Source organism: Antechinus flavipes, chromosome 3 (assembly GCF_016432865.1).
Source record: "Antechinus flavipes isolate AdamAnt ecotype Samford, QLD, Australia chromosome 3, AdamAnt_v2, whole genome shotgun sequence".
In the NCBI taxonomy this organism is placed as follows: Eukaryota; Metazoa; Chordata; class Mammalia; order Dasyuromorphia; family Dasyuridae; genus Antechinus; species Antechinus flavipes.
The window spans coordinates 569,744,809-569,772,318 of NC_067400.1; the positions used below are offsets into that span (position 1 = coordinate 569,744,809).

The window sequence follows — 27,510 nt, forward strand, 5'->3', positions numbered from 1 at the left end:
TTCACAAAAGGCTTAGTGAAAATGTGTAGACTTGACTGAACCAGAAGCCTAACTTCCAGTCAAAGTGGTTAATCCCTAAATCCCACATTCCATCTTCCACCTCTGTGTCTTTATCTATTTATTTGTGTGCAGAACAATGAGGTTACCAGGACAAAAAAACAAGCAGTCCCTACCCTCGAGAAGCTTGCATCTACTGGATCCTTACACATAGAATTCTTACTGAGGGAGAGGCCCCCAACCCAACAAAAGACAGGTCTTTGAGGCCAGTATCCATCCCTCCCCAAAGGTTTTCATGACCTTTCATAATCGTGCTGTTACCATCTACTTGGGATGACATTTGAGCTTCTAAGCAGCCCGCCCCATGAATCTATATGGTCTGGACTCATCGGTGTGAGCACTAAATCTCCACGGTCAGCTTAACAAGTATCACTGTTAGGAAGTAAAAAATTTTCAGGCATCTGATTTGTAGATAGGGAGTCAGGATGGATTCCCAGAAAGCAAATATGGTGGGAATTTTGAGGGATGTCAAAAAGTTTCCCAGGAACACAAAAAAATCTGCAGTGATAACTGGAGTTTGGGATTCATCACCAAAGAGTTGGCTCCAAGGGCTCTGTTCATGGGTATGTTAGAAACCCACCCCACCTATCTAAGTTCTCTGACATATCAAGTGAGCAAATGCTACCCAAGATGTAGTGCCCAGATTGAAAGAGGCGATTCTCTCCTTTGCATGCCCCAGACCTAAATGCAAGCTCTTCTTGGAAACTGATGCCCCTAAGTTAATGACGTGGGTTGTCTTTGCAGAGGGGAAATATAAGAGGCAGAGTACAAATAAGCTATGGGGGTGGGAGTGGAGGTGGGGAAGGAATAACCAGTGGTGGTCTCTGAAGAAGGCCAATGTCTCATGGAAGGAACCACCACCCAGTCTATGCCCACAGTAATTATTTAAATTTAAAGTTTCTTCAGTCTTCAAATAAGCTAAGTCCCTATCAGTCTGGTGGGCTCTGTTCTTCAGCCAACTCAACTCGAAAGTCAAACTCTTCCTCAGAAAGCAGAACTGATGAGCAGAGACCTCCACCAGGAAGCTGGAGGCCCCGAGCAGGGGCCACCCCTGCAAGTTTTCCTCCAAAATGAGAACTGGCAAGTCACCCAATTGTCTGACCTCCTTCGGGTCTGGAAACAGCAGAGGGGAGGCTAACTGCCCCCCATGTTCTTATCAGGAGGAAAGCACCAATTCCTAAGCACGAGGTCTTACACACACACAACAGGGACACGGGGGGCTGTCAATTCAACTCAAGTCAGTTCAGTTCAGTTCAATTCAAAGTATTTATTAAGCACCCGTTATGTGTCAGGCACTGTGCTTGGTGCTGGAGATACAAAAAGACAAAAACAAAACAGTTCCTGCCCTGAAGGGCTTCCATTCTACTGGAAGGAATTGACATATATGCAAATAAGTACAAATATATACAAAGTAAATACAAATTTCTTGAAGGGGCCAGAGAATGGTAATGACCCGGGAGGCAGCTTGATGAGATGGAAAGAATGGTAGCTCTAATGAAAGGACCTGGTTCCTCTGACTCTTAATACTGGTGTGACTTTGGACAAATCACTTAATTAACATCAATTACCTTAGCTCTCAAAAGAGCAGGTTGAACTCATTTCAGTTCTAGAAGTATGAAATATAAGCAGATCAGGAAAGGCTTCCAGGAGGAGGTCTTTAAGCCTTTCTGGGAAATAGGGATTCAAAGAGTGAAAGTGGGAGAGAAATGGAGGTGGGGCACACAATATTCTGCCATGAATGGTGGGAAGCTGAGCATGGGGGAGGATTCAGGACACCTTTGGAAAGCCAGCTGAGTGGCTCCAGCTGTTTGCTATCCCTTGGAAATCCCTTGGACTTTTTTTCTGATCAAAGACCTTTTGAGGTCAAATGGGCCATCTTGATAGCAGTCAATATTTTGATGAAGAAAGTTCCAATTCTTCCCCATGCCATAAACTTTTCTATTGTCAAAAGGATTGAATTATTTTTCCTAAGGGATTTCCTCTTCTTCAGGGATTTCCCTCCTGACTCAACTCAAACTGAGGACATGAGTTTATATAAGACACCTGGAATACCCTGTTTCCTGAACACCAAGTCCAGAGTCTGTTGCTTCCCACCACAATAGCAGCAGTAGATGTTTATATAACATTTTAAAATTTGCAAAGTGCTTTACACTCATTTCATTTTACAATAACACTGGAAGATGGGTGCTATTATTTATTTCTATTTTATAGATGAGGAAACTAAGTTAGGTGACTTAGCCAGGACACACTAAGCAAATCTAAGGCTGGATTTGAACTTGGTTCTTCCTCACTTCAAGGCAAGCCCTCTATCTAATAGCACCTCCTGGCCAATCAGAGGAGCAGTTCGGCCCATCCGGTTCAGCATCCTGAATTCTCAGTATTCCACTCAGTGTTCCCCGCCATGTTTGGGTCTCCCTAGTACTCTACCCTCAATTGATGTTCCTGCTTGCCACAGTTCCAGATCTCATTTGCTTCCCCTGCAGGCTGTGAATGTTCCTTCTCTGGACTACCCCTCAGAGGAGCCTCTTTTGAAGAGGTTTCAGTTGGCTCCCATCCTGCCTTGCATTTTTTGTTTTTGTTTTTTTGTTTGTTTGTTTTTTTAATTCCAGTTGCCTCTGAACGAAGAACTTCTATTTGGCCATTATCTTGTCTGCCTAGTTTACATCTCCTAGTATCCCTTGTGAAAGGGATTTCCAGCTGTTGACCAACCAGGAATCGCAGTGGTCAGGAGATTTTTGAAGAGAGATGAAGATTTCTTATAATTTACAATTAATCAAAGCACCCAGGATGCTAACAGAAAAATGTGGCCTTTACTGACCTCGGGAGTTTATAATAATGAATTCCTACTTATTGTCACTGTCACAGCTTGTGAATCAAGGACACTTTCTTATTGTGTATTACTCATTCATTGAATGTTGCTACAATCAAGAAAAAAGGTCAGTTTGGGTGTGAAAGCAAGAAATCTGCCTCTGCTAATAGCTGTAGGGAGGATATCAGCCTCTTCCACTCCAAGGCTTCCTCTAGGCCATTTACAAAAACAGGGATAGTCCGGACCCTTGAGTTGAGATCACTGTGAGCAGCTCTTCTATTTGGGCTATAAAGAGATAGAAGGGAAACGAGACTTGAGGAACACTGCTCATGGCAGAACACCGCGTCTGTGGGGAGCCTGGCTATCTGCGTGGGGTTTTCCTTGCACTGACCTGTGTCGTGTGTGTTTCTGGGGAAAAGTCTTAGGCATTGGACTGTACTGTAAGATGCTCGAGGTCTCAGGGAGAGCATACACTGTGGACAGGGTGATGCTGACTCTGCATCTCAATTCAGCAATGACTACATCCTCTATAGCACCTTCTAAGACCGTCTTTTTTGGGCCAATCAGAGGCCGTGGGATCCTGACACTCTGCCACCTGATACAGGTGTGCATGAGTTTAAGGCTAACTCTGGAAAGTCTTTTGAGTTAATTAGAAAAAGAAAGACATTATGGAATTAATTTTTTTAAAAAAGTCAGCTTAAATAGAATATTTAAAATCCAGTGTTTTTATTGTGAAGAGTATCTTTGCCAAGGAATAACGTTTACCAAGTGCCGAGCAAACTCTTCAGTTCTGAAATTCCGTGTCCTCTTGCTTTGAACACAGCCATCAGGCACTGTCAAATACATGGTCGGCAGGTAACAATTGTCCGCTTTAGCACTGACATCTGCCTCTTTCCAAGGCCGGCCGTTCTTGGAGCTTCAGATGGTGACGCGGCAGGGCCACTGGGCACTGGGGAGCCCGGGCCAAGGGAAGAGGACCCCACACAGCCACCTGTGGATAAGCACTCCCCTTATCAGCAGAGTCCAGCAGGCCAGTCCTGACCACAGAAGCCAGCAGACGGTCCCACCCTTTGCTGGTTGTAACTCTTGTGGTTCTGGAGGTTCTCCAAGGTACTAGAATCCCACGCTATAGGGAAAGCAAACTTAGCAGAGTCTTGTCACCTGTGGGGCACCACCCCCGCCGCCGTGGGTTTCCTGTCCCTTCTTCGTATGTGATGTGAGTTAAGTAGGCCTTGTTCCAGGACAGAGCCATCATGGTCTTTGTATTCGCGGGAGAGCAGGATCTTGGTGTAGGGGCCCTCTGGTCTGCATCTGTTGTAGCAGGTTGAAGGTCCCCAGGTCCTGAGTTAGTAGAGCCACAGGTAAGTCAGTGACCAAGGAGGAGAGTTGACTCACAGACTCTTGTCTGAGACATACTTATTTGAGACCCCACCTTTACAAACAACTAGAGGGAACAGGTAGGGAGTGGGGCGGCTATTACAATAACTGTAAGCAACGTAACTAGTGATTCTAGAAGAGCACTTAGAATTGGGGAGAGATTGAGGGAGGGAGTTGCTCGGACAGGGAACTTGGCCAAGAATCTAATTGCCCCTGATCTCAGTGTGGGGAAAAGGAGGGAGTAAGCTGAAATTCCAAGCTGGGGAAGGATTTCTATATGGAAGACTTTACTTTTTAACTGGAAAGAAAAAAAATCCCATCCATTTTTCCTCTCTTGCTTCCCTATCTTTTGCAGAATCCCATTATTTCAAGCTAGAAGGAATCTCGGAGATTGTCCAGTGTCTCTCTCCCATCACCCCATTTTACAGATAAGAAATCTGAGCTCTCAAGAAGGGAATGACTTTCTCCTTGTCATCTCTGGCAGACAGTCTAGAAAGTAGCAGAGCCAGCCCTGACTGCAAATCTAGTCTTAGAGAAGTCGTATTGCTTAATTGCCAGATTAGAGATCTAGGGCAGACTCCTCTTCTCCTTTTCCCCTTGCCTCACCACAGGCTGAGCTATCACCAGAGTACCTTATCACACATGTCCTGCAGGGCCCAGCCAGAATTACAGAATCACAGTGTTGGAAGGGACCAAAGCAGCCCCCTAGGCCAACTTCTAAATGAACAAAAGTCCCCTTTACAACACACACAACTCTTGTTGCAAGAGGGTTGTCTCTCAAGGCAACCCATTCTACGTTTTGGGATCCTGAACTATAAGGAAGTCTTCCCTTTTATCAGACTTTAATCTAGCTTCTCATCCTGCCTCCTGCTTAGGGGCCAAGGACAACTAAACCTAATTGCTCTTCTGAGCAACAGTCTTTTAAATACTTAGAGATGCCAAGTTCTTTCAGAAATGCTGCTAAATAAGAAGGATTGACAGAACTAAGAGCAATGTTTAGTCAAGGGCCAAGTTGCTTCTTAACAGATTAGATAGCAGAGAATTATAGAATTTGTAGAGTTGAAAGCCATCCCCCAGTTCAGTCTGTCCATAACATGACTGGCAAAAGATTATCCAGCTTCTGTTTGAAAATCACCTGTGATCTTCCTCCTGAGGTAGCCCTTCCACTTAGAGTTCTGTTAGAAAGTTTTTTTCCCCCCTAATATCAAGCCTAAATTGGCCCATTTGTAACATCACTGCCCTGGTTCTACCTCCCTGCCTGGGGCCAAACAGAACAAATCTAATACTTTTTCTATCTGACAGCACTTCGAAGACTCTAAGATACCTGCCTAGCTATTCCTCTGAGTTTTCTCTTTTTCAGGGAAAATTAACTGAACCTCATTCTCGAGGGACTCGAGATTCTTGGTCCTTTTTACTGCTGTCCTCTGAATCCTTTCCAGCTGACCAGTGTCCTTCTAAAAACATGGTGCCGACAATTGTCCCTAATATTCTAGGAGGTGTGAAAAGGGCAGAGGGAAGTGATAGGAGCACTTCCTTATTCCTGGAAGCTCTGCTTTAGTGTAGACTGAGATTATAGTGAGGGGTTGAGAACTACGTTATCACAGACGTTGAGTCACGAGCCCTCTGCTGACTAATAGAATGTGGGAGAGGCACATAGCATGTGGGTCAATAAGTCATAATTTGGTTTGTTGAATAGCATCTTATCACAGGAAACCTCCCATCTCTTACACGCTTATAACAACCACTGGCTATAACAGAGCACTACTTTCTGGAACCAACACCATCTATCTCTTTCAACCAACTACGTTGGTCAACAACATTTGCCAAACAATAAGAAGAATAGCCAGCATTTACACATTCTCCTTTGTGTCGGGCACTGTGCTAAGGGCTAAATATTTTCCTATTTAATCCTTACAACAATCTGGGAAGTAGCTGCATTTATTACCCTCAGTTTACAGTTGAGGAACCTAAGACAGAGAGAAGTTAAGTGACTTGTTAAGATCACGTAGGTGGTAAGCTTCTGAAATCAGTTTTGAATTCAGGTCTTCCTGATTCCAGGGGCAGCATTCTATCCTTTGCATGCTCAGCTGCCTCAAAGTGCCAACTATTTAACTCTGTCCTGTCACAGGAGGACATAAGAGACAGCAGACATGAACTGCTCTTTCCCTCAAAAATATAGGGGCAACAGAACATACAAGTAGACTTGCTTTCCCTATCTGGACTTCTCTCATTGGAATGGAGCCTCCATTCTGGAGAAGGGCATCAAACCCAGTATCCCTTCTCTCTGGACTCAGCTTCCATCATCCCATATAGAGATCTTCTATCCTCTCCTCTCACCCCTAACACTTTCCAGCTCCCCTTTTATGTGTTGTGTTACCCTATTAGAATTAAGTTTCTAAAGGGCAGACTTGCATGCCCAGTACTTGGCACAGTGCTTGGCTCATGGTGAGCCATTGAATAAATGCTTGTCGGTTGACTAAGTAACTTGCTCTCCCAAAACAAAGGACTCTTGCAAAAAGCATCCTGACAAGAGGTATAAATCAATCATATGATCTAGGTACAGAAACTGTACCTAGAAAGGAGGTCAGAGTGAAGCGAACCATTTCAAGTGGGTCAAGGGGCGCTGCTCCATGCCAGCTTTGGTGGCAGCCTCAGTACAAAAGATGCAGGCAGATGTGGCTCCACTGGGAGTGTCTCACTAGAAATAAGGTTAGAAGTCACCCAGTTGGAATTTAGGTTTGAAAATAAGTCGGAGGACTTTAGATTTTTTTTTTTTTGAGGAAGAAGAAACCTGCCCATGTAAATTTTTGACTACAGAGAAGTGAGATGAAGGAAACCGTATTTGAGGAAGATAAGCCCAGCAGTGTCTAGAGTGGGCTGGTGAGAGAAGACCCTGGGAGATGAGGAAGAAGTGAATGGCCTAGAAGGTGAAAGCAGATAAAGAAAAGAAGGACTGGGCCTTAGAAAAGTAGGTGGAATCCAGAGATTGATTAGATGGGGGAAGTAAAGAGATAACAGGGAAAAAAATCAGGAAAGGTTGCAAAGTTGAAAATTTGATAAGGGGAAGAAGGTTAGGGGTACTGATCATAACATGGAATCAGGTCCACAAGGCTCCAAGGTCATAAAGTCATAGATCTCCAACTGAAAAGGCCATTTGGAAGGGATACCTGCTAGTTGGGAGGAAAGAACTGCAACAACTCACATCTCTATCATGCTTTAAGAGTGACAAATGTTATTAACTTCATTTTATAAGGAGGAGACTGAGATTAAAGAGATCAAATCATTTGTACCTGACCATAGTCAGAAAATGGCAGGGCTGAGATTTGAACCCAGGTGACCGGACTTCAGGCTGAGCACACTTTTCATTGTTCTGTGTTGTTCTTTCTAGATGATAAACTCAGCGGTAGGGAGTTAAGTTTCTGGGATGGCGGGGCATCTGCACTAAGATGTAGCCATCTGGGGATATGGAACCAGAAAGCAAGAACTGAAGATGGAGACAGGGAAAGAGATCCATTGAAGGTGACAGCAGAAACTGTAGGAGCAGAGGGGAAATCAAGGATTCGAAGAGAGGGGCTAGAAAAGAAGCAGGGGCTCTTAGAGTATATCTATAGCAAAGACTTGGGAGAAAGAGAAGTCAGAGAGAATTAGACCAGGAAATAGAGTTTGGAGAAGGAGGAAAAGAGCTCGCTCCTGACTGAGGCTCTCTGTATTATGGAAAAATGGCAGAATGAGGATAATAGCAGCCTGGAGGAGTGAGTTCTTAAGGCAGAAACAAAGACATCTCTCATCATGTCCACAAGGAAATGCCTTCTGCCATTCTAAAGACACTGAGCTATGAAGGTTGTCACACCCTTTGGACCATGGACCTAACTACCCATCGGGAGACAAGATTTCAATTTGGAACATCCTCCATCCTCTCAAAAGCCCAGGCGAGTTACATCGGAGCCATTCTGTGGCCTTCCCACGTGGATCTCCAAACCAACTGGGAGGACAAGAGATGGCTGCCACAGAGCCGTGGTCATTCTGCCAAGACACACAAGGGTAACTCTGCCCAATAGCAATGCAGCACAAGGGTATCCGGCCTAAATGAGGAAGGCATGGACATTTCCAGAGGTTTGTGACCTTCTGACAATGACGTGAATGACCTTGGCTACTGACCCTTACTCTTTCACCCCTGTTTGTTCTATCATAATGATTGTACCGTGTACGTAGTGCTTCATTATGAGCTGTATTTCTCCATCCTGGGGTCTGTTATGCACATGATAAATACTAATAAAGCAATCTAATTAGATTCCACTGAGATGACAGTCTGTCACAAAGGGCAGGCTCAGCCCTTTGATCTGGCTATGGGCTAGCTTACGTATACAGGGATGGGCAAGGGATGGTAGTAATGGTACCAGATACTATGTGTCCAAGAGGGGTCAACTCATGGACACCCCAAATCCTTAAGGTATAGTGGTCCTGCACCTGGGTTTCAATAAATCTTTCTATGTACCCTATTCAATATTGGTAATAAAATCTAGAATTCACCCATGCTTAGGAATATAAGAAATAAAAGAAACAATTTCAAAAGGATAATATAATTATTTATCAAATACTCTTTATCACCATACTCTAAGTGGAATATCTGTGTTAAATGATAAACACATACTCTCAGTCATGTATGTGGGATTAAGAGAAAACATTATTCAATCCCTTCTGGGGAGACATGTCCTTCCAAATTTTGGAAGAGCAATGAAGGAGACATTTTGAGACATTTGGATTGTCACACTTTCTAAGTCACAAATGTTAGACAATCCCATGGGTGAGTGGACAGTGTCCCCCAAAGAGAATTGTGTATTGGAAATCTCTTCTCAAAGTTTTCAAGTTGCCACTGGGGCAACCAAAGAGTTATTAATCTTTGGCTGGCCAGAGGAACCACTTTCATGGAAATGGCCACTCAGAGCCAGTCTTTCCCTTTTATCTCAAACCATCCAGAAGGCTGGTACCACCCCTCTCCCCAAATTACACGTGATGGTGAAATCTGGGAGCAGTACTAGGCACAAACAAGCAGCTTGTCCTCCCTGCAGTGACCCCCATGGCCAGAATCATGGGAATCCCACTAGCTGTTCTCCATACTCGCCTTAACAGGAAGCCCTCCTGAGGTTTGCTGAAAGCTGAAACATTGAAAGCCCGGGAAGCCTATGGCGGCGGGCAGCAGCAACCAAGCGCCAGTATGGTTCAGAAAGGCACCTCTGAGCACCAGTTCCACAAGAAACCTTCTTGGCCAGACTCAGGCTCCTCCTCTCCACCCCCAATCCACATCAAAGACAGAGTGTATCTCCCTTCCACAGGAAGAGCCTCAGGACAAATCAGCATCTTACCCTCCTTCGAAGATTTTGATCCTCGCTGGCTCCCCTCTTTTGGAGGCAGGGGCATCCTCCTCAGGCTTCCCTCTCTTTTCCTCTTCCTTCTTGGTTCGAGCTAGGTCTTTCCGACCCTCGCTGGAGACCATCGAAGGCAGATGAGCCTGTGGCACCAGAGAAATAACAAAGATGGTTAAGTTTCCAGGTGCAGACACCATCTGCTTATTCAATCAGAAATCCAAAAGCCACGGGATGCAAAGGAATCCAAGGACAGCAGACCTTGGTACACTTGGCAACTCTAAGCAAAGTGAGTGACCTAGGGAGAATTAAGAAGTCAATCCCCAATTAGCTCTTGACACACAGTATGTCCTGTTGGTGGAGTTAGAAAATATGCTGAGAGTTCTTCATCATCATCATCATAGCTATCACAACACTTAAACATTTACAAAGTGAGATTTTATATATATATTTATTTCATTTGGCCCTGATAACAACTCTGAGAGGTGATGCTATTATTATTCCCATTTTACAGATGAGGAAACTGAGGTTGAGTGAGATTAAGTTGATTTTCACAAAATCACACAGCTACCACATAGGGCCAAACAGAAAAATGGCAAGAGCTCTTCTACTCTTTTGCTCATCAGATACTTGAAGGTCACTGTCATGCTCCTCTCCCCAAGGCTTCTCTTCTCCAGGTTAAATATCTGAATTGTGGCAAAGAACAGATCTCAGGAGCTTAAGAGAGATGCCATACAAATCGAGGAGCTTTGTGAGGATTCCACGAGAGAAAGGACATTGAAGTTCTGTCAGTTCTGGAGTTGTGAATATATTTTTTACATGTGTGCCTCATAACTATAGTCTGTCCCATGGAAGTTGTATTTAATTATAGGAGAAGGATTTGAACTCGGTTCTCGATCCATTGTGCCACCAATCATAAATCCATCTAATACTTCACCTAATACTAATACTTCATTTAATAATCAGGCAGCCAGCAGGATTCTAGGGGGAACTTCCTGGTTTGCATCTGTCGGAGAAGATTAAAAATCCCTAAAGGCTGGACTTGAGTTAGTAGAGTAAGTCGGTGACAGGAGGTAAGAAATGATTCTAAGATTTTTCTGAAAGATCACCTTTACAAATAGCTAGAGGGAATGGGGATTCAGGGGAAATTGTGAAGCCATTACAATACTCATCACTAGAGTAACAAGCAATGGGAAGCTGGGGGGTACCATAGTATACAGAGTGCCAGGCCTGGAATCAGGAAAATTCTTCTTCAGGAGTTCAAATCCAGCTTCAGATACTTACTAGCTGTATGACCTTGAGCAAGTCACATAATTTTGCCTCAGTTTCCTCATCTGTAAAATGAGCTGGAGAAGGAAATGCCAAACCACTCTTTGCCAAGAAAACCTCAAAGGAGTCACAAAGTATGAGATACAACTGAAAAATGACTAAACGACAACAAATCAAAATAATTAGTAGCTTTGAAAGAAGGCAGAATATACCTCTACTCCATGGAAGTTGTGGGAAGCTCAGGCAGAACTTGGTCAAAAATCTAGTTGCCCCAGATGTAGACAAGGAAAGGAGTAAACACTAGGTGCAACTATGGGTAGACCCCTGGGCCTGAAGTCAAATACTGCTTCAGGGAACCCTGGGAAAACTTCTACCTGTCTCATCTGTAAAATGGGTATAACAATATTGATCCTATTTAACCTCATATGATAGTTGTGAGGATCAAACATGGGCTTCATAACTATTAAGTGTTGTATAAATGAAGTCAGAAAGACAGCAATTAAAATCTGGTCTTACATCTTTAGTAGCCATCATTCTGGGTAAATGACTTCATCTGTAAAATGGGTATAATGAAAATAGCACTGTTCTAAGTGCTAAGGATACAAAGGTAAGACAGGCAACCACGTCTCAGAATTGTAAAGATAAAATAAATTATCTATAAAATGCTGGCAAACTCTTAGAGCAATATATAAATGCTCTTTATCTAGCACTTAGTATAATGTCTGGAACATAGTAGGTGCTTAATAAATACTTGTTGACTGACTGGCTGAGAAATATCCCTGGATTTCTGACCACACCAGTACAGAGCTTTAAATGCTTCCTACCAAACTGGACAAGCTAAGATAAGGCTCTCAAGACAGAAGGTGTGTCTGTTATCCAAGGACCAGCTTAGAGAAGTGTAACGGTGTCCATCATCAGATGGGATAAAGAATAGAGTTTTTTCAGCATCACTCAGAGGCCATCTCAAACCTCCAACAAAATCACAGGATCCTGATGTCATGAAGTAGGTACAAAAATAATATTGACTTCGTGATCCAATAAAGTTTTTTTTTCAGTGGTTATTAAGTGTCCAAGCATTGTTCTAAGTGCTAGAGATATGAAAATGACACAGGACCTGCCCTCAAGGAGCTTACTTTCTAAGTAAATCCAGGTCTATAATTTCATCAGTGTGGATTTTCCCTAAACTGAAGCAGATTGAAGCCCTTCCATAGGGTCTTCATGTGTGGAGGGTCTCAAAGAAAATGGATTATGGGGGAATTAATTCTTTAGTAGAATATAAGCTCACTTTGCCTTTATATTCCCATTCATATCATAATGTCTTGCATATAGTCACATGTGCAAGACAATGCTTATTGGATTGGAGTCTGGGTTAGTAAAGAATTTCTTCAGATTTAAGTGGCACCTTGAGTAGAAGGTGTATAATCTATGGGCCAGACATGTTTAAAGTCCTTCAAGTTCAGAAGGACCTGTCAAAGCTTATGCTTCATTGGTCTAGTCTTTGAAAACCACAGAGTAATAATAATATTATGATCAATCATAATTACCAAATATTATTGTATTTGATGTCAGTATTAGTGAAATTAATAAATTATTCAAATTTAAAATTAAAATTAGTAAATTAGTAAAATCAGCATTAGTAATAGCCTGATTTACAAAGAGCTTTTTACAGAACAGTTCTACAAGGCAGGTAATAAAAGTACTATCTTCATTTCATAGATGAAGAAGGGATGCTCAGAGAAGTAAAATTACTTGCTCTCAGTCAAATGAATGGGAAATGGCAGACCTGAGACTTAGTCAAAGACAGATAAGTCTTTAGATGCCAAAGTCCTTGTTTCTATTATATCCCTAGAGTAGGAGTTATTAACTTTTTTTGTGTGTCATGGATCCTTTATGACAGTTTGATGAAGACTAGGAGCCCCTGTTTCAAAATTGAGTTTTAAATATATAAAACAAAATTCATAGTATTACCAAGGAAATCAATTATGTTCAAACACAATTATCAAAATATTCTAAAAAGAAATTCAGGATCTCTATACTAAGAATTCCTGCTGTCGTATCTCAAATAATGTGCAAATATGATATCGAACAGATTATGATTTAGGTGGGTGTAATTCAGCACCCACACAGACAGTACCCAATAAGTGAAGTCTTGGTTTCCAATTGGTCTTTTCTCTAGGAGAGTTGACTAATATGAGCTTTCACAGGGCTAAGATAAAGATCAGGGTGAAGAGTACCATAAGAACCTGAATTTCACCTACTATTTAAATGGGAAGTTCCATTGGACAGAATTGTGAAAATCTAGGACTTGGAGAACACAATTACATCAGGCAGAGGTCAGTCCCTGTAGCCAGAACAAAGTCATGGCATGTGGTCCTGCTGTGACTCACTTCCTCATCTGGTGCACTGATGAATTATCAGTAGATCAAACAATTTGGTGATTATTTCTGAGTATGTTAAAAGAACTGGTTTACAATTCTTTGAAGGCAGACATTGCTTTTTAAAATAGTCTTTGTGACCCCAGAACTTAGCACTGCCTCTCGTACACAACAAGAATTTGACAAATGCTGTGAGTGGATTGGATTGGGCGCTTCATTTATGAACCCTTAGAGAGGGGCTTGATGATCATTATGGGTTCGTCAAGAGATGGGCATGCAGATTCACCTTATTTCTCTTTTTAACTGAGTTTTAAGAATGCACCTGGATTTTTAGCAAGGGAGGTCACTTATTGCTATCATCAACATTATTATAATTATTATTCTACAATTGTGGAGAAGATGAGGAGATGTGGGATAGATAGCATACAATGGATTTGTAAGTAGTTGCATAACTGAAACCAAGGAAGAGATTAATAAATCTCTGACAGTCTTGAAGGAGTTAAACAGAGCAGTGCTCTAGGGTCTTATTCCTAGCCTTCTTTAGTTTAATTTCTTCATCAGTGACTTAAATGAAATCATATCAATGGAATGCTTTTGGGATCTGGAAATGGCATGAAGCGGGTTGTGACTAGTAAAGTGAATAGCAGAACTGGGATCTAAAAAAGTAATGAACTGAAATTAAAAAAAATCATTGAATATGGAAGATGAGTTTAAAAAATTCAACTGCAGAAGAATAAGATGGTAGATGCCTAATGGGACTAGAGGAGAGCACAGGAAAGAGACTGGTAGGTTTGGGTGGATGATAAGCTCATCATCATCCACAGTGGGGCACAGCAACAGAAAAAGCCAACATAGCAGTCCTTACATGGCCTGACATCCAGATTCGGAGAAGTGTTCATCCCACTTTTTCTGCCCTGATCAGGCCATATCTCGAATGCCTTGTTCAGCTCTGGATGATACATTATAGGAAGGATGTTGACAATATGGAGGATGTATAGAGGAAGGATGATAAGGAGATGAGAGATCCAATGCCATAATGAGTCTTGGGCAAGGCAATTGGGGATTATTAGCCCAGAGAAGAGAAGGCTGAGTGACATAATTACTGGTAATTGAGTAAAATATTGGACTTGTTCTGTTTGATATCAAGAGAGCAGGGCAGAGTAAAAAATGGAAGTTATAGAAGCAGATTTCAGTTTATTTTCTTAAAGGGCAAAACCCCACTTTTCTACCATAGAGCTGTCTAGCAGTTTTATAGGCTGCACTGGAAGGCAGGGAGGTCTCCAAAAGTAGAAGATGAATGAGAACCACTTGTTACAAATGGAATAAAAGGAACTGTCACTGCTCAGGTAGGGGGTGGATCAGATTCCTTTCAATAGCAGATATTCTGTGGCTTGATGAATAATACCTGTCTTTTTCTAATATGCTGTAAAAGGCACTGCTTTGAATGAAGAAGAAATAATTGGTTCTGGGATCTGAAATCTTCCTCTACTCAGACCCATTCACACATTCTCAGGGATGTGATCCTTCAGAGTCAGGATCAGATGCAGAAGGATGCACCAAGAAGAGAGGGTACAGTTCTGAGTGTTCCAGGTCTGATCCCTATCACGCTGCATCTGGATAACTTAAATGAGATCTACTTCTATTCCAGTTCATAACCGAAAAAGAAATAGACTTTTTCCTATAGATCTATCTGGAAACTTGAAGGGCTAGGGATGAAAGGCTATGGTTTCTGGTACCAGAGGAGGCTGACTGGTGGATCATTTAAGTTTGGAAGTTCGGTGGGACCAAAGCTGATTGAGGGATCTGCACTAAGTCTGGCACCAGTGTGATGGGCCCCATACTGTGAGTTAGACAAAGGAGAAGTAAAACAGTTAGGTCAGAAGGGGAGCAGGTGAAAGCTCTCATGTCAATTAGCAATGGGGATGGAGTCTGGGAATGGTTCCTGCATTTGGACAATATGGGGATAGTCTATCGAGGAGGAGGAGGAAAATGAAAAGGGAGAAGAGGAGAGGGAAGGGAGGAGGAGAAGAAAAGAGGAAGAGGAGGAAAGTGAGGAGAGGAAGGGAAGAAAAGGAGAAGGGGAGAGGAAGAAGAGAAAAGGAAGAAAAAAAGTCAAAAGGGAAAAGGAAAAGGAAAAAAGGTAAAAGAATGCTCTAGGGCAAGTGCAGTGAGATGGCATGGGATAGGATGGGATGAGGAGACAGGCCTACCTTGGGTGAGATGGCATGGGATAGGATGGGATGAGGAGTTAGGCCTACCTTGGGTGAGATGGCATGGGATAGGATGGAACGAGGAGTCAGGCCTATCTTGGGTGAGATGGCATGGGATAGGATGGGATGAGGAGTCAGGCCTACCTTGGGTGAGATGGCATGGGATAGGATGGGATGAGGAGTCAGGCCTACCTTGGGTGAGATGGCATGGGATAGGATGGAACGAGGAGTCAGGCCTATCTTGGGTGAGATGGCATGGGATAGGATGGGATGAGGAGTCAGGCCTACCTTGGGTGAGATGGCATGGGATAGGATGGGATGAGGAGACAGGCCTACCTTGGGTGAGATGGCATGGGATAGGATGGGATGAGGAGTCAGGCCTACCTTGGGTGAGATGGCATGGGATAGGATGGGATGAGGAGACAGGCCTACCTTGGGTGAGATGGCATGGGATAGGATGGGATGAGGAGTCAGGCCTACCTTGGGTGAGATGGCATGGGATAGGATGGGATGAGGAGACAGTCCTATGCAGGAACTCAGCCACAGATACACTGAATCTTAGTTGAAAAGGACCCAAGCATGGGTTCATCTTGTCTACTTTCTACCTGTGATTGTAGATCCTCTCTATAACATTCCCAATCAGTGGTCATCTACTTCCCCTTGAAGACCTCCAGTGACAGGGAGTTCACTTCAGGCAGCCCAGGCTACTTTGAAACAGCTCAACCTGTTTGGAGGTTTTTCCCACTGTGGATCCCAAGCTGGCTCCCATGTATGTCACATCCACTATCCCTAATTCTGCCCTGAAGGGTTCCTAGAAGAATAAATCCAGTCCCTCTCTCATGTGGCCTAGCTTCAAATACTTGAAGATAAACCTCATTTCTCCTCTTCATCCTCTTTTCTCCAGCCTAACCACTCTCTATTTCCTTCAAGGATAGTCTGGGTATATAAAATTGTGATTTTAGATGTGATCTGATTTGAGCAGAGGACAATGGGACCATTCACTCTGGATGCTATGTTGCTTGTAATGCAGTCTTTTGGGCTTCAGAAGAAAGAGCAGTGCTATCTCAATGTCCTTGGCCCTAGTCAGACCACACCTAGAGGGAGTACTGTATCTACTTCTGGCTACCACACTGCAGCATGGAGGGCGTGTTGACAAACTCAAGAAAGGGACAGTCAGGAATGAATCCTGTTCGGAAATAGTCACCAGAAGAGAGCCAAGGAACTGGGAAGGGATCATCAAAAAAGATTAGGGAGTTTGTACCTATCTAGATTATAATTAGTCTTACCTGCGATAGGACAAAGAGGAGATGGGAAAGAGCTGGCTGGCCTTCCTGGCCTCTTTTTGCCTTTAAATGTCCTCTTGGCTATGACTTTTAAGATAGGAATACATCATTTCATCACTATGAAAGACAAGAGGCTTCCCGCCTTCTCTAACTCTATGGGCTCATTCCTTATTAAAAAATGGATCACGAATGGCCTAGCCACTGGGACCTGGGAATAACGTGATGCTGACCCGTGAAGTCCTCGTGATGGCGTTCACAGGCAGTTGCGTGAGCGTCAAAGAGCCCTCACCTTCCAAAGCTCTTTAAAAAGGAAAGAGATGCTCGTGGAAAAACAAAAAGGAAGGAGCTTATTTTGAATGGTTCCCATATGAATAGATGAGGGGCCACTGAGAGCATTTGCTTCTGACCAGCGGGGCCAGGGCAAGGCATTTCTATGCCTCTAGGCAGGTTTTAACATTGTACTCCCTTGGGTTATTCCACACTGGAGATTCTGAATCATTCCTGTGATACACAGCAAGATGATTTATTACAACATAAACCCCTGTGTGAAGGTCATGGAGAGTGGAATTTTCCGGAATTAAAAATAGGTATATTTGTTCTCTAATCATTTGAGAAATCAAAATTAAAGCAACTCTGAGGATCTACCTCATACTGATCCGACTGGCAAAAATGACAAAAGCGGAAAATGATAAATGTTAGAAGAGCTGTGGGAAGCCAAGTACACTACTGGTACACTGTTGGTGGAACTGCAACAAGTCTAGCCACTTGGACAGTAATTTAGAACCATACCCCAAAAGTCTTTGTGACATCAAACCAGAGATACCACTGTGAAGCCTAGGCTTTGGAGAGATCAAAGAAAGCAGGAAAAAAACCATACATACAGAAATATTTATAGTAGTTCTTTTTTGTAGAAGCCAAAAAGTGGAAACTCTGAGGGTACTCATCTATTGGGTAATGGCTGAGAAAAAAAATGTGGTATATAAATGTAATGAGCTGCTATTGCACCATAAAAAATGATGAAATGGACAATTTCTGAGAAAACTGGGAAGACCTTTATGTCATACTGACTCAAGAGTGAGGTTATGACAATATTACCAAAAATAAAAAAAACACACACAAAAAAACTACCCTACTTTGAGAGACTTGGGAAAACTCTTCTCTACCTAGTAATAAGCCATAAATCTAAGAACTGATGAGGAAACATTGAACTCTTCCCCTGTGAGAGAGACAATAATTATAATTAAAAATTAAGAATGAAGGACACATTTTAGGATATGGCCAATGAAGGAATTTGTTCTGTTGGAGTTAGCATATTTGTTATAAGAATTTTATTGATTTATTTTATTGTTCAATGGTTGGGGTAGGGGGAGAAGCAGTGGGAAGGAGAGATAATATATGGTTTTCAAATTAAACCGATTTTTAAAATAAAAAAATACAAGTGCTTTATCAAGAATTGAAAATGTCCTTCGTTGTACTTTCCATGTGTGTTGAGTTTGAGGCAGTTACCAGCTTTGGCTACCACAAGCCCCGGCTCTGCTCCCTAGGGACATTTCTGGCATTGGGCAATCTGGTAAATCAACAAAGAGGGTGAGGATTAGGAATTTTGGAAAGGTAGGGTTCCCAAAGAAATCTTTCTGGGTACAGTTCCTCTTGGAAAAAACAATATTTATTTAACAGGGCATTTGCCAAATCAAATAGGACTAAATTAGTTCTCTCTTGTTCAATTTTCTTCAATTAGCTGCTCGCCCCTCAGTTTTCTATTGGTACAAAAGTAACTAGGGAATCACCCATCTTGGCAAAACCCGGTGATTCTACTTTGTAACTTTCCCTGGAAAAGTGGATAATATGCATTATATACGTCAACAACAATACTATATAATGATCAACCTGGCTATCTTCAGCAATGAGATGAACCAAATCTTCCAATGGAGCAGGAATGAACTGAACCAGCTACACCCAGCAAAAGAACTCTGGGAGATGACTAAGAACCATTATATTGAATTCCCAATCCCTATATTTTTGCCTGCCTGCAATTTTGATTTCCTTCACAGGCTAATTGTACAATATTTCAGAGTCCAATTCTTTTTGTACAGCAAAATAACAATTTGGTGCTGTATACTTATTTTGTATTTAATTTATACTTTAATATATTTAACATGTATTGGTCAACCTGCCATCTATGGGAGGGGGTGGGGGGAAGAAGGGGAAAAATCGGAACAAAAGATTTGGCAATTGTCAATGCTGTAAAATTACTCATGCATATAACTTTAAATAAAAAGCTATTAAAAATAAAATAAAAGAAAATAAAAAGAAAATGAGAACAAAAAGAAAAAAAAAGAAAAGTGGATAATATGGCCCCTTTGGCAGGGGTTAGGAACCCCTACAAAATGACATAGGCATTCATTCCTTTGGCTAACCATTCAGCAAACAGCATGCAAGGCCTTCAGCTATATTTCCCAAAGGGGGCTCTTCAGGCAAGGCTAGGGTCCTGACCAAGATACATTCAGTAAGCAAGGAAGAAAGTGAGCCCAGGACACAGAAAGTAGAACACCAAGTGCAGCTATGCCCGTGGCATCCTGAAAAGAGCTCTGGCTCTTGAGTGAGAGGAACTGGGTTCAAATTCTCTCATGCTTATTAATTGCATGATCTCGTGCAAATCACCTAACTTCCCTCTACCTTAGTCTTTTCAGGTGTAAACTAGGGGAAATAATAGCACCTACCTTCCTTATTATGAGGATCAAATGGGATACAATTTGTAAAGCACTTAGTACATGTGTGCCTGATATGTAGTAAAAAAATTAATAAATATTTGTTCTCCTTCCCTACATCTCTTTGCCTTTCTCTCTCTCTGATTTTCCTCTGTCTCTCTCCCCCTCATTCCTCTTTCTCTTGCTCTGCTTCTCTCTTCTCTGTCTCTGTCTGTATCTTTTTCTTTTTCTCTTTCCCCTCCTCCTTTCCTTCTTATGATTTTTTCTTTTTCTCTTTCCCTCCCTCCTTTCCTTCTTATGATCCTGGATTTGCAATTGAAAGAATCCTAGGAATACAGATTTTTGAGCTAGGAAAAACTTTAGAAGGCATCAAATTTATTCCTAACATTTTAAAGGGGGAGAAACTGAGCCTCAAAGAAATCTAATTATTTGACCAAAGTCACATAGCTAATAAAGGGGAAAGGACTTAACCTCAGGGTCAGGAATGTATGTCTGCCTTGGGGGATGTCCTCTAACTTGGGATCTTTTGAGGTTCCCTTTTTTTTTCTAACAACAGCTTAGAGGAAGAGGAGGAAGGACCCCCATCCACCCAAACAGGGCTGCTTTCCTCAAACAGTAGTTCCCCATTTACTTAGTTGGCTGATTAGCCGACTCAGCAGACCTTTCAATGGCCTCATCCCTTATAGCCATCTCATCACTTTCTGGAGCAAAGCCGCTAACTCAAGTAACAGAACTCTGAGCATACAGAATTTGTTAAGTAGGAAATGAGTTCATTTTACTGAACTTAGAGCCTCACTGTTAAGGAATTCTCAGACTGGAGTTACACCATGTGTCAGATGGCGGCCCCACCTAAAAAAACAGAAGCCAGCTCTTTTAAGAGGAGAACCAAATACCAGAAGGGATGAGGATGAAGGTTAGGAGTTTCTGGGAATAGAAAATACTTCAGTGATTCTAGGGGATAGTTGGAGCAAAGTGGGGTGGGTAAAAGGAGGATTAGGGAAGAAAAAAGACAGCAAGAGCATTGATGAGAAAGGGTATGATCTTGGATTCAGGAAAGAGCTAAGAATTTTGAAACCACTACAAAGCAGTCCCATTAACCAAACTTTCCAGCTCAGTCTGCTGGGGGAGTCATATCCTGTTTCCCCTGCCATCCACCCCCCATAATGCACCTCTACTTGTATAATGGAAGTCAATGGGAAAACAGTGTTTTCTTTTATAGAGAGCCAGCTCTACTAGGATGCATATTCATACCTATCCAGAGAAGAAGCATAAATTTCTTTTATATAGGGACTCTCTATCAGGAGAGAAAGTTTACAGTGGGAACTCACTGATGCATGCTTCAGGGGCCCTGGGGTTGTGGAGAGACATGTTGGACTAAGTAATACGACTTAAAGTCCCTTTTAATTGCATGAGTCTGTGAGCCTTTGCTCTTTCTGTCACATCTTTGTAGCATGGGAAAAATCCCAGAGCCACTATTAACCCTGTAATGACCTTGTGCTCCCATTACACCACATCCTAGTAAGGTCAGCTAAATAAGCTATCGGGCCCATACCCCGAAAATTTTGGTTCACACCCTTCCCATAAGAATGTCCCCCTACGTACTCATTGTTCTAACACTAAGCCTTTTCATTGGAACATGACAGATCCCTTCCCTGGACCTAAGTATCTCCATCTATAAAACGAAGGGAATGAGCCTGATGGTCTCTACAGTCTTACAGTTCTTACCATAATTCTATGCAATCCCCTTTCCTGACCCAAGGCCCCCTAGGGAGATCACATCAGATTAGTTAGAGATGGCAGAAACAAACATGATGGTTCTTACCTCTGTCATTCGGGGCTTTCGGGAACTGGACGGGACAAGCCTTCCTGTCTCAGGATGTGGAGCCATGGCCATGGTGTAGGTCTCTTTGCTGACCTTCTGCTTGGACCTCAGGAGGGACAGAGCTGCTTTAGTGGATACCCCAGGCAGGTTGGGGTTGTACAGACTTATACACCAACCAGCATAAACAGAGGACCTCCTGTCTGCCTGCTGGACGGGATTTGGCTTAATGTAGTTTAAATAGCACCAACTGACATTAGTGGTCGTATGGAGACTGGGGAACTGTAGTACCTTCTTGGCGTCCGTACCTTCCCGGGATTTGGCTATCCTGGGAGAAGCGGAGGAGGAGGTGGGAGGAGTCTTCGGTGGATGGTCAGTTAGGTCCTTGGAGTCTTCCTTCTTCACTCCCTGCATTGGTGACTGTCGCCGGGATGACTTTCCAGGTGGCTGTTTTGATGCCTCCAGGCCTGAAGCTCCTGAATGAGGTGCCCCGGAGTACTGAGAGGGAGGGCTTTCCTTGGGAAGGGGCTGAGCCAACGATGAGCTAGGGAGAGTCTCTTCCTCCCCACAGCCCTGACTGGGGCCCCCAAACTGGACCCTCTCTTGCCGCTTGCCAGCTTCAGCGCCGGCAAGGATGGTGCTGGCCGGCCTAAGCAGTTCGAGCTTCTCTTCGGCTTTGGAGCCCTCCTCCTCCTTGACCCTCTTCTGCTGCTGGGTCTCTGTGGTCAGTTCTAGGCTGCCTGCAGGGGACAGTACACGCTTGCTGCCTCCTGCGGTGGAAGGGCTTCCCTCTAAGCCCAAAATGCTTTCTGAGGACAGAGAAGAGCCTTTCCTCTCTGCTAAGGGCAGAGGCACCCTCAAGTAGGGGGTCGGGAACCCCCTTCTTTGCTCCTCGCTAATGTGGGCCAGCTCCAGACCTACCCCGGGAGCTTCTACGCCGCCGACCAGCGTTCCTTTGGCCGGGTAGTCATCGAACTTGGGGAGCACGAGGGAGGATGGGCTGCACTGGGATTGAGTGACCAAGATCTGAGAAAGAGTTGTATACATCACGCTTCCATAGGAGGGCATGTGGGTCTGGATTCGGACAGGAACGACCAGAGACACTGCGGGGTCCGGGCAGGAAGGAATGGCCAGCTGGGGGGCTGACGTCGATACTGGAGGGCTGGCGGCACGGGTCACTGGATGCAACCGGACGTCGGTGCCGTACTCTGTGCTAGGGGAGAGGCCAGAGGGCCCTGTGAGAGGGGACAGGCTGGATTTCACCGGGGGCAGATGGGCGCCAACCTCCCCGGGCAGATGAAGGGCAAACTGAGACTGCAGAGGCAGGAAGAAGCCTGAAGAGAGAGAGGAGGAGCTGGGATGGGGGATGGGAAGGAAGGAGGGGTGCTGACGGAAGGGGAGATCAGCTGGATGAGGTATGAGCTGGTGAGGCATGTGGAGCTGACCTGGATGGAGGACAGCTGGCTGGAGGGGAATCGGTGGGGTCTGAAATAAGGAAGGGGGGAGTGGGGGCATGGAGTACGGAGCGGGGAAGAGCTCTGGCATAGCTGGCGCGGAGAATAGCTCTGAGGTCTGTCCTGGTGGTGGGAGAAAGTGTTGAAAAGAGAAGAGGGAGACCGGAGGAGGCAGGTACGGTTTTTCATGCAGGGAGAGCTGGGGAATGGGTGGGTGGAACACTTGGAGCGCTTCGGTGTAAGGCGGGCTGGACACCAGCTGGGGACTGTCCTTCTGCTGGCTCTTAGCACTGAGGTACCCACCATGGGAGGAGGAGGAGGAGGAGGAAGAGGAGGAAGTAGTGGTGGTAGAAGCTGAGCAGGTAGAGGAAGAGGAAGGTTGATGAAGCAAACTTTTAGTGGAAGATTTACTGGATGAAGGGAGCAGCTCCTCCACTTCGGATCTCCCTTTGGGAGCTGCCTCTGGCTCATGCTCTGGATGCCGACTCAGGGACGCCTGTCTCACCAGAAAGCATTTTCTTCTTTCAGGGGGCGCTGACGGGGTGGGGATGCCCGGGGTTGGAGGCGGGGCCAGAGACAAACTCCCATAGTCGAAGGATTTGCTGCGCGTCTCAGAGATCTGAGAGGGATGCGAAACATTGGGGGACTGCTCGGAGGCTGACCTGCGCATTTCTCTGGAGTGGTGAGGGTAGCTTGGAACTGTCAACATGTGGCTGCCGAAAGCCTTGGGGTGGCTTTCAGAGGAAGGACCTGGAGCATCTATCTTCCCATGCTCTTCCCTTTCAAAGGATGCTGAATGGCTGGAGCCGTGGGACACGCTGCTTTCCAGGCTGGGGCTTCGGGTCAGGGAGACCGACTCAAAGCTGGACTCCCCCGAGGACTGGGCCATCTCTGCCAGGCGCAGTCTCTTCTTCTTGGGGGGCAGCTTCTCTGCGGGGAGCTGTGCAAGTGTTTGGCTCCGCTGAGGCCATTGAAATTCCTCAATCTTTTCGGGTTCTTTCGGTGGGGGCTCAGGGTCTGTGTCCGGCCTGTCAGGCTCCTCTGTCACCAAGATTTCAGGAACCTGGATATTAGGCTGGCGGACTAACCTCGGCTGCAAAGAGTGGGAAGAGCGGCCGTGAGGAGCGGCTGCTGGCTGTGACGGGAACTGGGACAAAGCCTTGTCCTCTCCTTCCTGGTGGCTCGGCTGCTCTGGAGGGTCAGGTTTTTCAAAGGAGCTGGTGTGCTGGATGACTGAAATTTCCGTGGAGATTTTTCTTCTCTCCTTTCCAGACTCAGAAGTTGCCACTGGTTTGGGAGTCCTCGGTTGAAAGGCCATGGTCCCCTCCAGGGATGGCACCGATGGAGTTGGCTCTGCTGGTGGCTTGGTAGGCTCCTGGGGGAGGTTCAAAGCAGCTTCTGAGGGGGGTGGATTGGCGAATTGGCTCCCAGGTCCCACGGAGGAGTGACTTTTGGTCGACTCAAAGGAGGGAGGGTCTTCGTCATCCCCAAGGCTCTTTTCTTTCCGTCTCTTCCTCAACGGTGTAAGTTCTAAACTGGTCCCCAACTTATAGTGCATCATCTGAGACCAAGACTCGTGCTCCCCTTGACTCTTTTCCACTTCTGAGGATGGATGGGCACCCGTGGAAGTGGGCTTGGCCAGCTGCAGTTCTGAACAATAGTATTTTTTGTGGGCCTCGTAATTGTCCCGTTTCTTGTACCGAGCTCCGCATATGTTACACTCAAAGGTTATCCCTTTGGCTTTGGGACCTTTCCTGGACTTTTTGGTGAGTTCGCTCTCCTTCGCTTCTTTCTCTTCTGCCGATTTGGAAGCCACGTCCTTGGGGCCTAGCCCAATGTCCTCCGAGCTGTATTCCCCTCCCAAAGGGAGCTCGAAGGCGGGTTGGCGTTTCAGCGTGCGAGGGTGGGAGGTGAAGACCTGGCTGCGGCTCAGGGTGTCGGACTCACTGATGTGGTCGTCGAAGGAGTAGCTACCTCTGAAGGTGTGCGGGGAGCTGATGGTGCAGGTGGCGGAAGGCATGGAGTGGCTCCTCAGGAGGGGCGCGGGCTCGCTGGAGCTGGGAGGCAGCTGCTGCAGGGAGAGGAGTGATTGTTCCGCCTTGCCTTTCTCCCCATGGGAGAGCAGAGTTTTGGTCGGGTCCAGCTGAAACGGGTCCCGGAAAATCCCGGCCTTGGGGGATTCGATGCTGCTCCGGCGGGACAGAGAGCTCCTCCTGGGCTTCACGCTGTCTATTTCGCTGGTGTCCACAACTGCTTCGTTAATTGTGATCAGCTTCGTGATGTGTTCGATGACCTGCGTCCGGGGCACGGAGATGGGGCCCAAGCTGGGTTTGTCGTCCGCAGAGAGGGGCAGCAGCGGCTGGGTGGCCGAGGCCGTCAGCATGGCCGTCCGCTGCCCAATCCGGCCACATTTGCCAAAGATGATCTCGGCATAGGATTTGGCGTTAGTGTTGGGAGGACTGATCTGCTGCTCTGCGCTCTCCGACCGTGAGAAGTATCCCGACTCAGTGCTCCCCTTGCTCCCGGGGCTGAGGAAAGCCTGCTCATCCATCACTTTCTTCCTCTCGCTGAGTCTCAGGGCGAGTTTCTGTTTGATGGTGTGAGTGTCCTCCGCTTTGTGGCTCCCGGAATGCTCCGCTGATGACGACAACGGTTCTGCAAACTGGGGGCTCTCCTCGAGGGACTGGGAGGTGCCAGAATGGGACGCGGAGCACGGTCATGGCCGGGACCGTGGCTGCCCGACGCCCCGTAGAGGCTGCTGCCGAGGAGGGTGTGCTTTTGTCTAGGAGACAGGTCGGCTGGATGGCTGGACGTGGTCCCCGTTTCCTCCTCGGAGTCCGTACTCTCTCCTTCAGTGGGCTCCTCGAATTCCTCCCCTCCGATCCTTTCCATCTCCAGGCCCGGAGGGTACATCTCAGCCCCGATTCCCGAAGCCAGGCCCGCTTTGATCCGGTGTGCATGGGACTTCCGATGTTTGTACAGATTGCTTTTGGTTTTGAAGGAGAAGCCGCAAGGGATGCAGGGGTAGGGCCGCTCACCCGTGTGAGAGCGGATGTGCTTCTGGAGCACGCTGGGCTTGGCGCAGGGCCGGCTGCAGTACTGACAGATGTACTTTCCGGGCTTCTGAGGTTTCTTCTCCTTCTTGGGCGGTTCCTCGGCCTGTTTCATAGAAATGTGCGAGGCACGCGGGATGTAGACTTTGGGGAGGGCCTGCAGTTCCTCCGGAGGAATGATGGTCGGGTGGGCGGGGAGGAGCTGGCTCTGAGAATGGAGCCCCGGAGTTACAAAAGAGGGACCTGCTCTGATTGGCTCCACTAGCTGCCACGTGGGCCCTTCCAGGAGGTGCTCGGGCTTGCCCGGCGACATAAATGCTGGTGACAGAGGGTGTTGCGGGAGCTGCGGGATGTGGGGTGGGCCTTCCACAGTAGATCTTTTGGGGGGCTTCTGGTGCCCCGTTTTCTCCTGAGACCCCTCCCTCACAACCAGCGGAGGCCCGGGAAAGTGCTGCTGCTGGGAAAGGAGCTCATGAAGGGGTGTGGCCGGGGAGGAAGTAGAGCTGCCCTGGAATGGAGCTGGAGCTGGGGCTGGAGGCAGAACGGGGGCGGGAGCCAGGGATGGAGCTGAGACTGGGGCCGAGGCTGGAGTCGTGGAGGGGCCGCAGGCTTGCACGGCTTCTCCTTTGGGATGCCGCTTTCTGGGACTATCCTCCGGTGTCTGAGCACTCTTGACACTTGGCTCAGGATCCATGGCCTTATCAGAGAGGCTGGGGATGATGCTACTTGGGGAAGGGTGGACGAGGCCTCATTTACAAATGGCCCACATGCCCCGGCTCTGCCTGCATTGGAGGAGAGGTGGGAAGCCAGAGGTGGTTCCAGAGGATCTCTTACTGAAGTGTTGCTGGCTACTATTGGACTAAAAAATGCATGAGAGTCAGAAAAAAGCTCCCCTTGGCGAAGCTACTTCAACGCCTGGCAATAGCCCAGCACTGTGAGGCCGAAGAGTTTCCTCATGAGCTTGGTTAACGGTTTGAGCCTGGCCATCTTGTTTCTGGTGACAGCAGCACCCTCAGAGTCAGGAGGCAGCCCACGACATGTCTGCGTCTGGGGTCTTGACAAGTCTTTGTAAATTCAGGACAGTCCAGCTCATGTCATTAGTGAAGCTCTTTCCCACAGGATAAGCAAAATAACACTGAATGGTGAGGGCTGGTCCCTTTGGATTGGTATTGGGAACTGGTGGTCTTGGGCAAGAACGTCACACTCTTCTGGAATCATAGGATCCACAGCGTACACAGGCAGCCCCACGTGCGTACACATATTCCACAGACACAGACATACACAGATCATCCAGATCCCACACAGACAGACAGCACACATACAGAAGCATATGTATCCCATGGAGGAAATGTATACCATAGAGGTATATCATCACACACCCATCACAGGTAAAAACACACACCATGCACAGGATACACAAAGACACATACACAAAAACAGTCAGGGACATAGACACAATACATACACATAGACACACAAACAAAAACACACCAGAGAGAGAAGGGGATGGGGGAGGAAAAAAGAAATCATTATAACATCTTTAAAAGAGTTCCAAAGTTATGACTTTGTTCTTATACATTTTTGTCCTCCACAACCTCACAGATACAATAGGATACTCTCAACTGTATCCTGCCTTCTCCTGCCCATGTCCCTTCTTCCCCTCCCAGCCCTCACTGGCTTTACCATGAGTGACTCACACGTTGCTGGAAGCTCCCAAGCCCAAGGCTGGGAGA

The 27,510-nt window shown here is 45.8% G+C and overlaps 1 protein-coding gene across 1 annotated transcript in view; it reads right to left on the bottom strand.

Moving 5' to 3' along the window:
* HIVEP3 (HIVEP zinc finger 3) overlaps positions 1–27,510 on the bottom strand; it is a 666,961-nt gene that overhangs the window by 84,303 nt on the left and 555,148 nt on the right. Inside the window, 3 exon segments of the mRNA XM_051987908.1 lie at positions 9,607–9,752; positions 21,274–25,439; positions 25,442–26,985. Of these exon segments, the coding sequence (XP_051843868.1) occupies positions 9,607–9,752; positions 21,274–25,439; positions 25,442–26,471 (5,342 nt within the window). The 5' untranslated portion in view covers positions 26,472–26,985.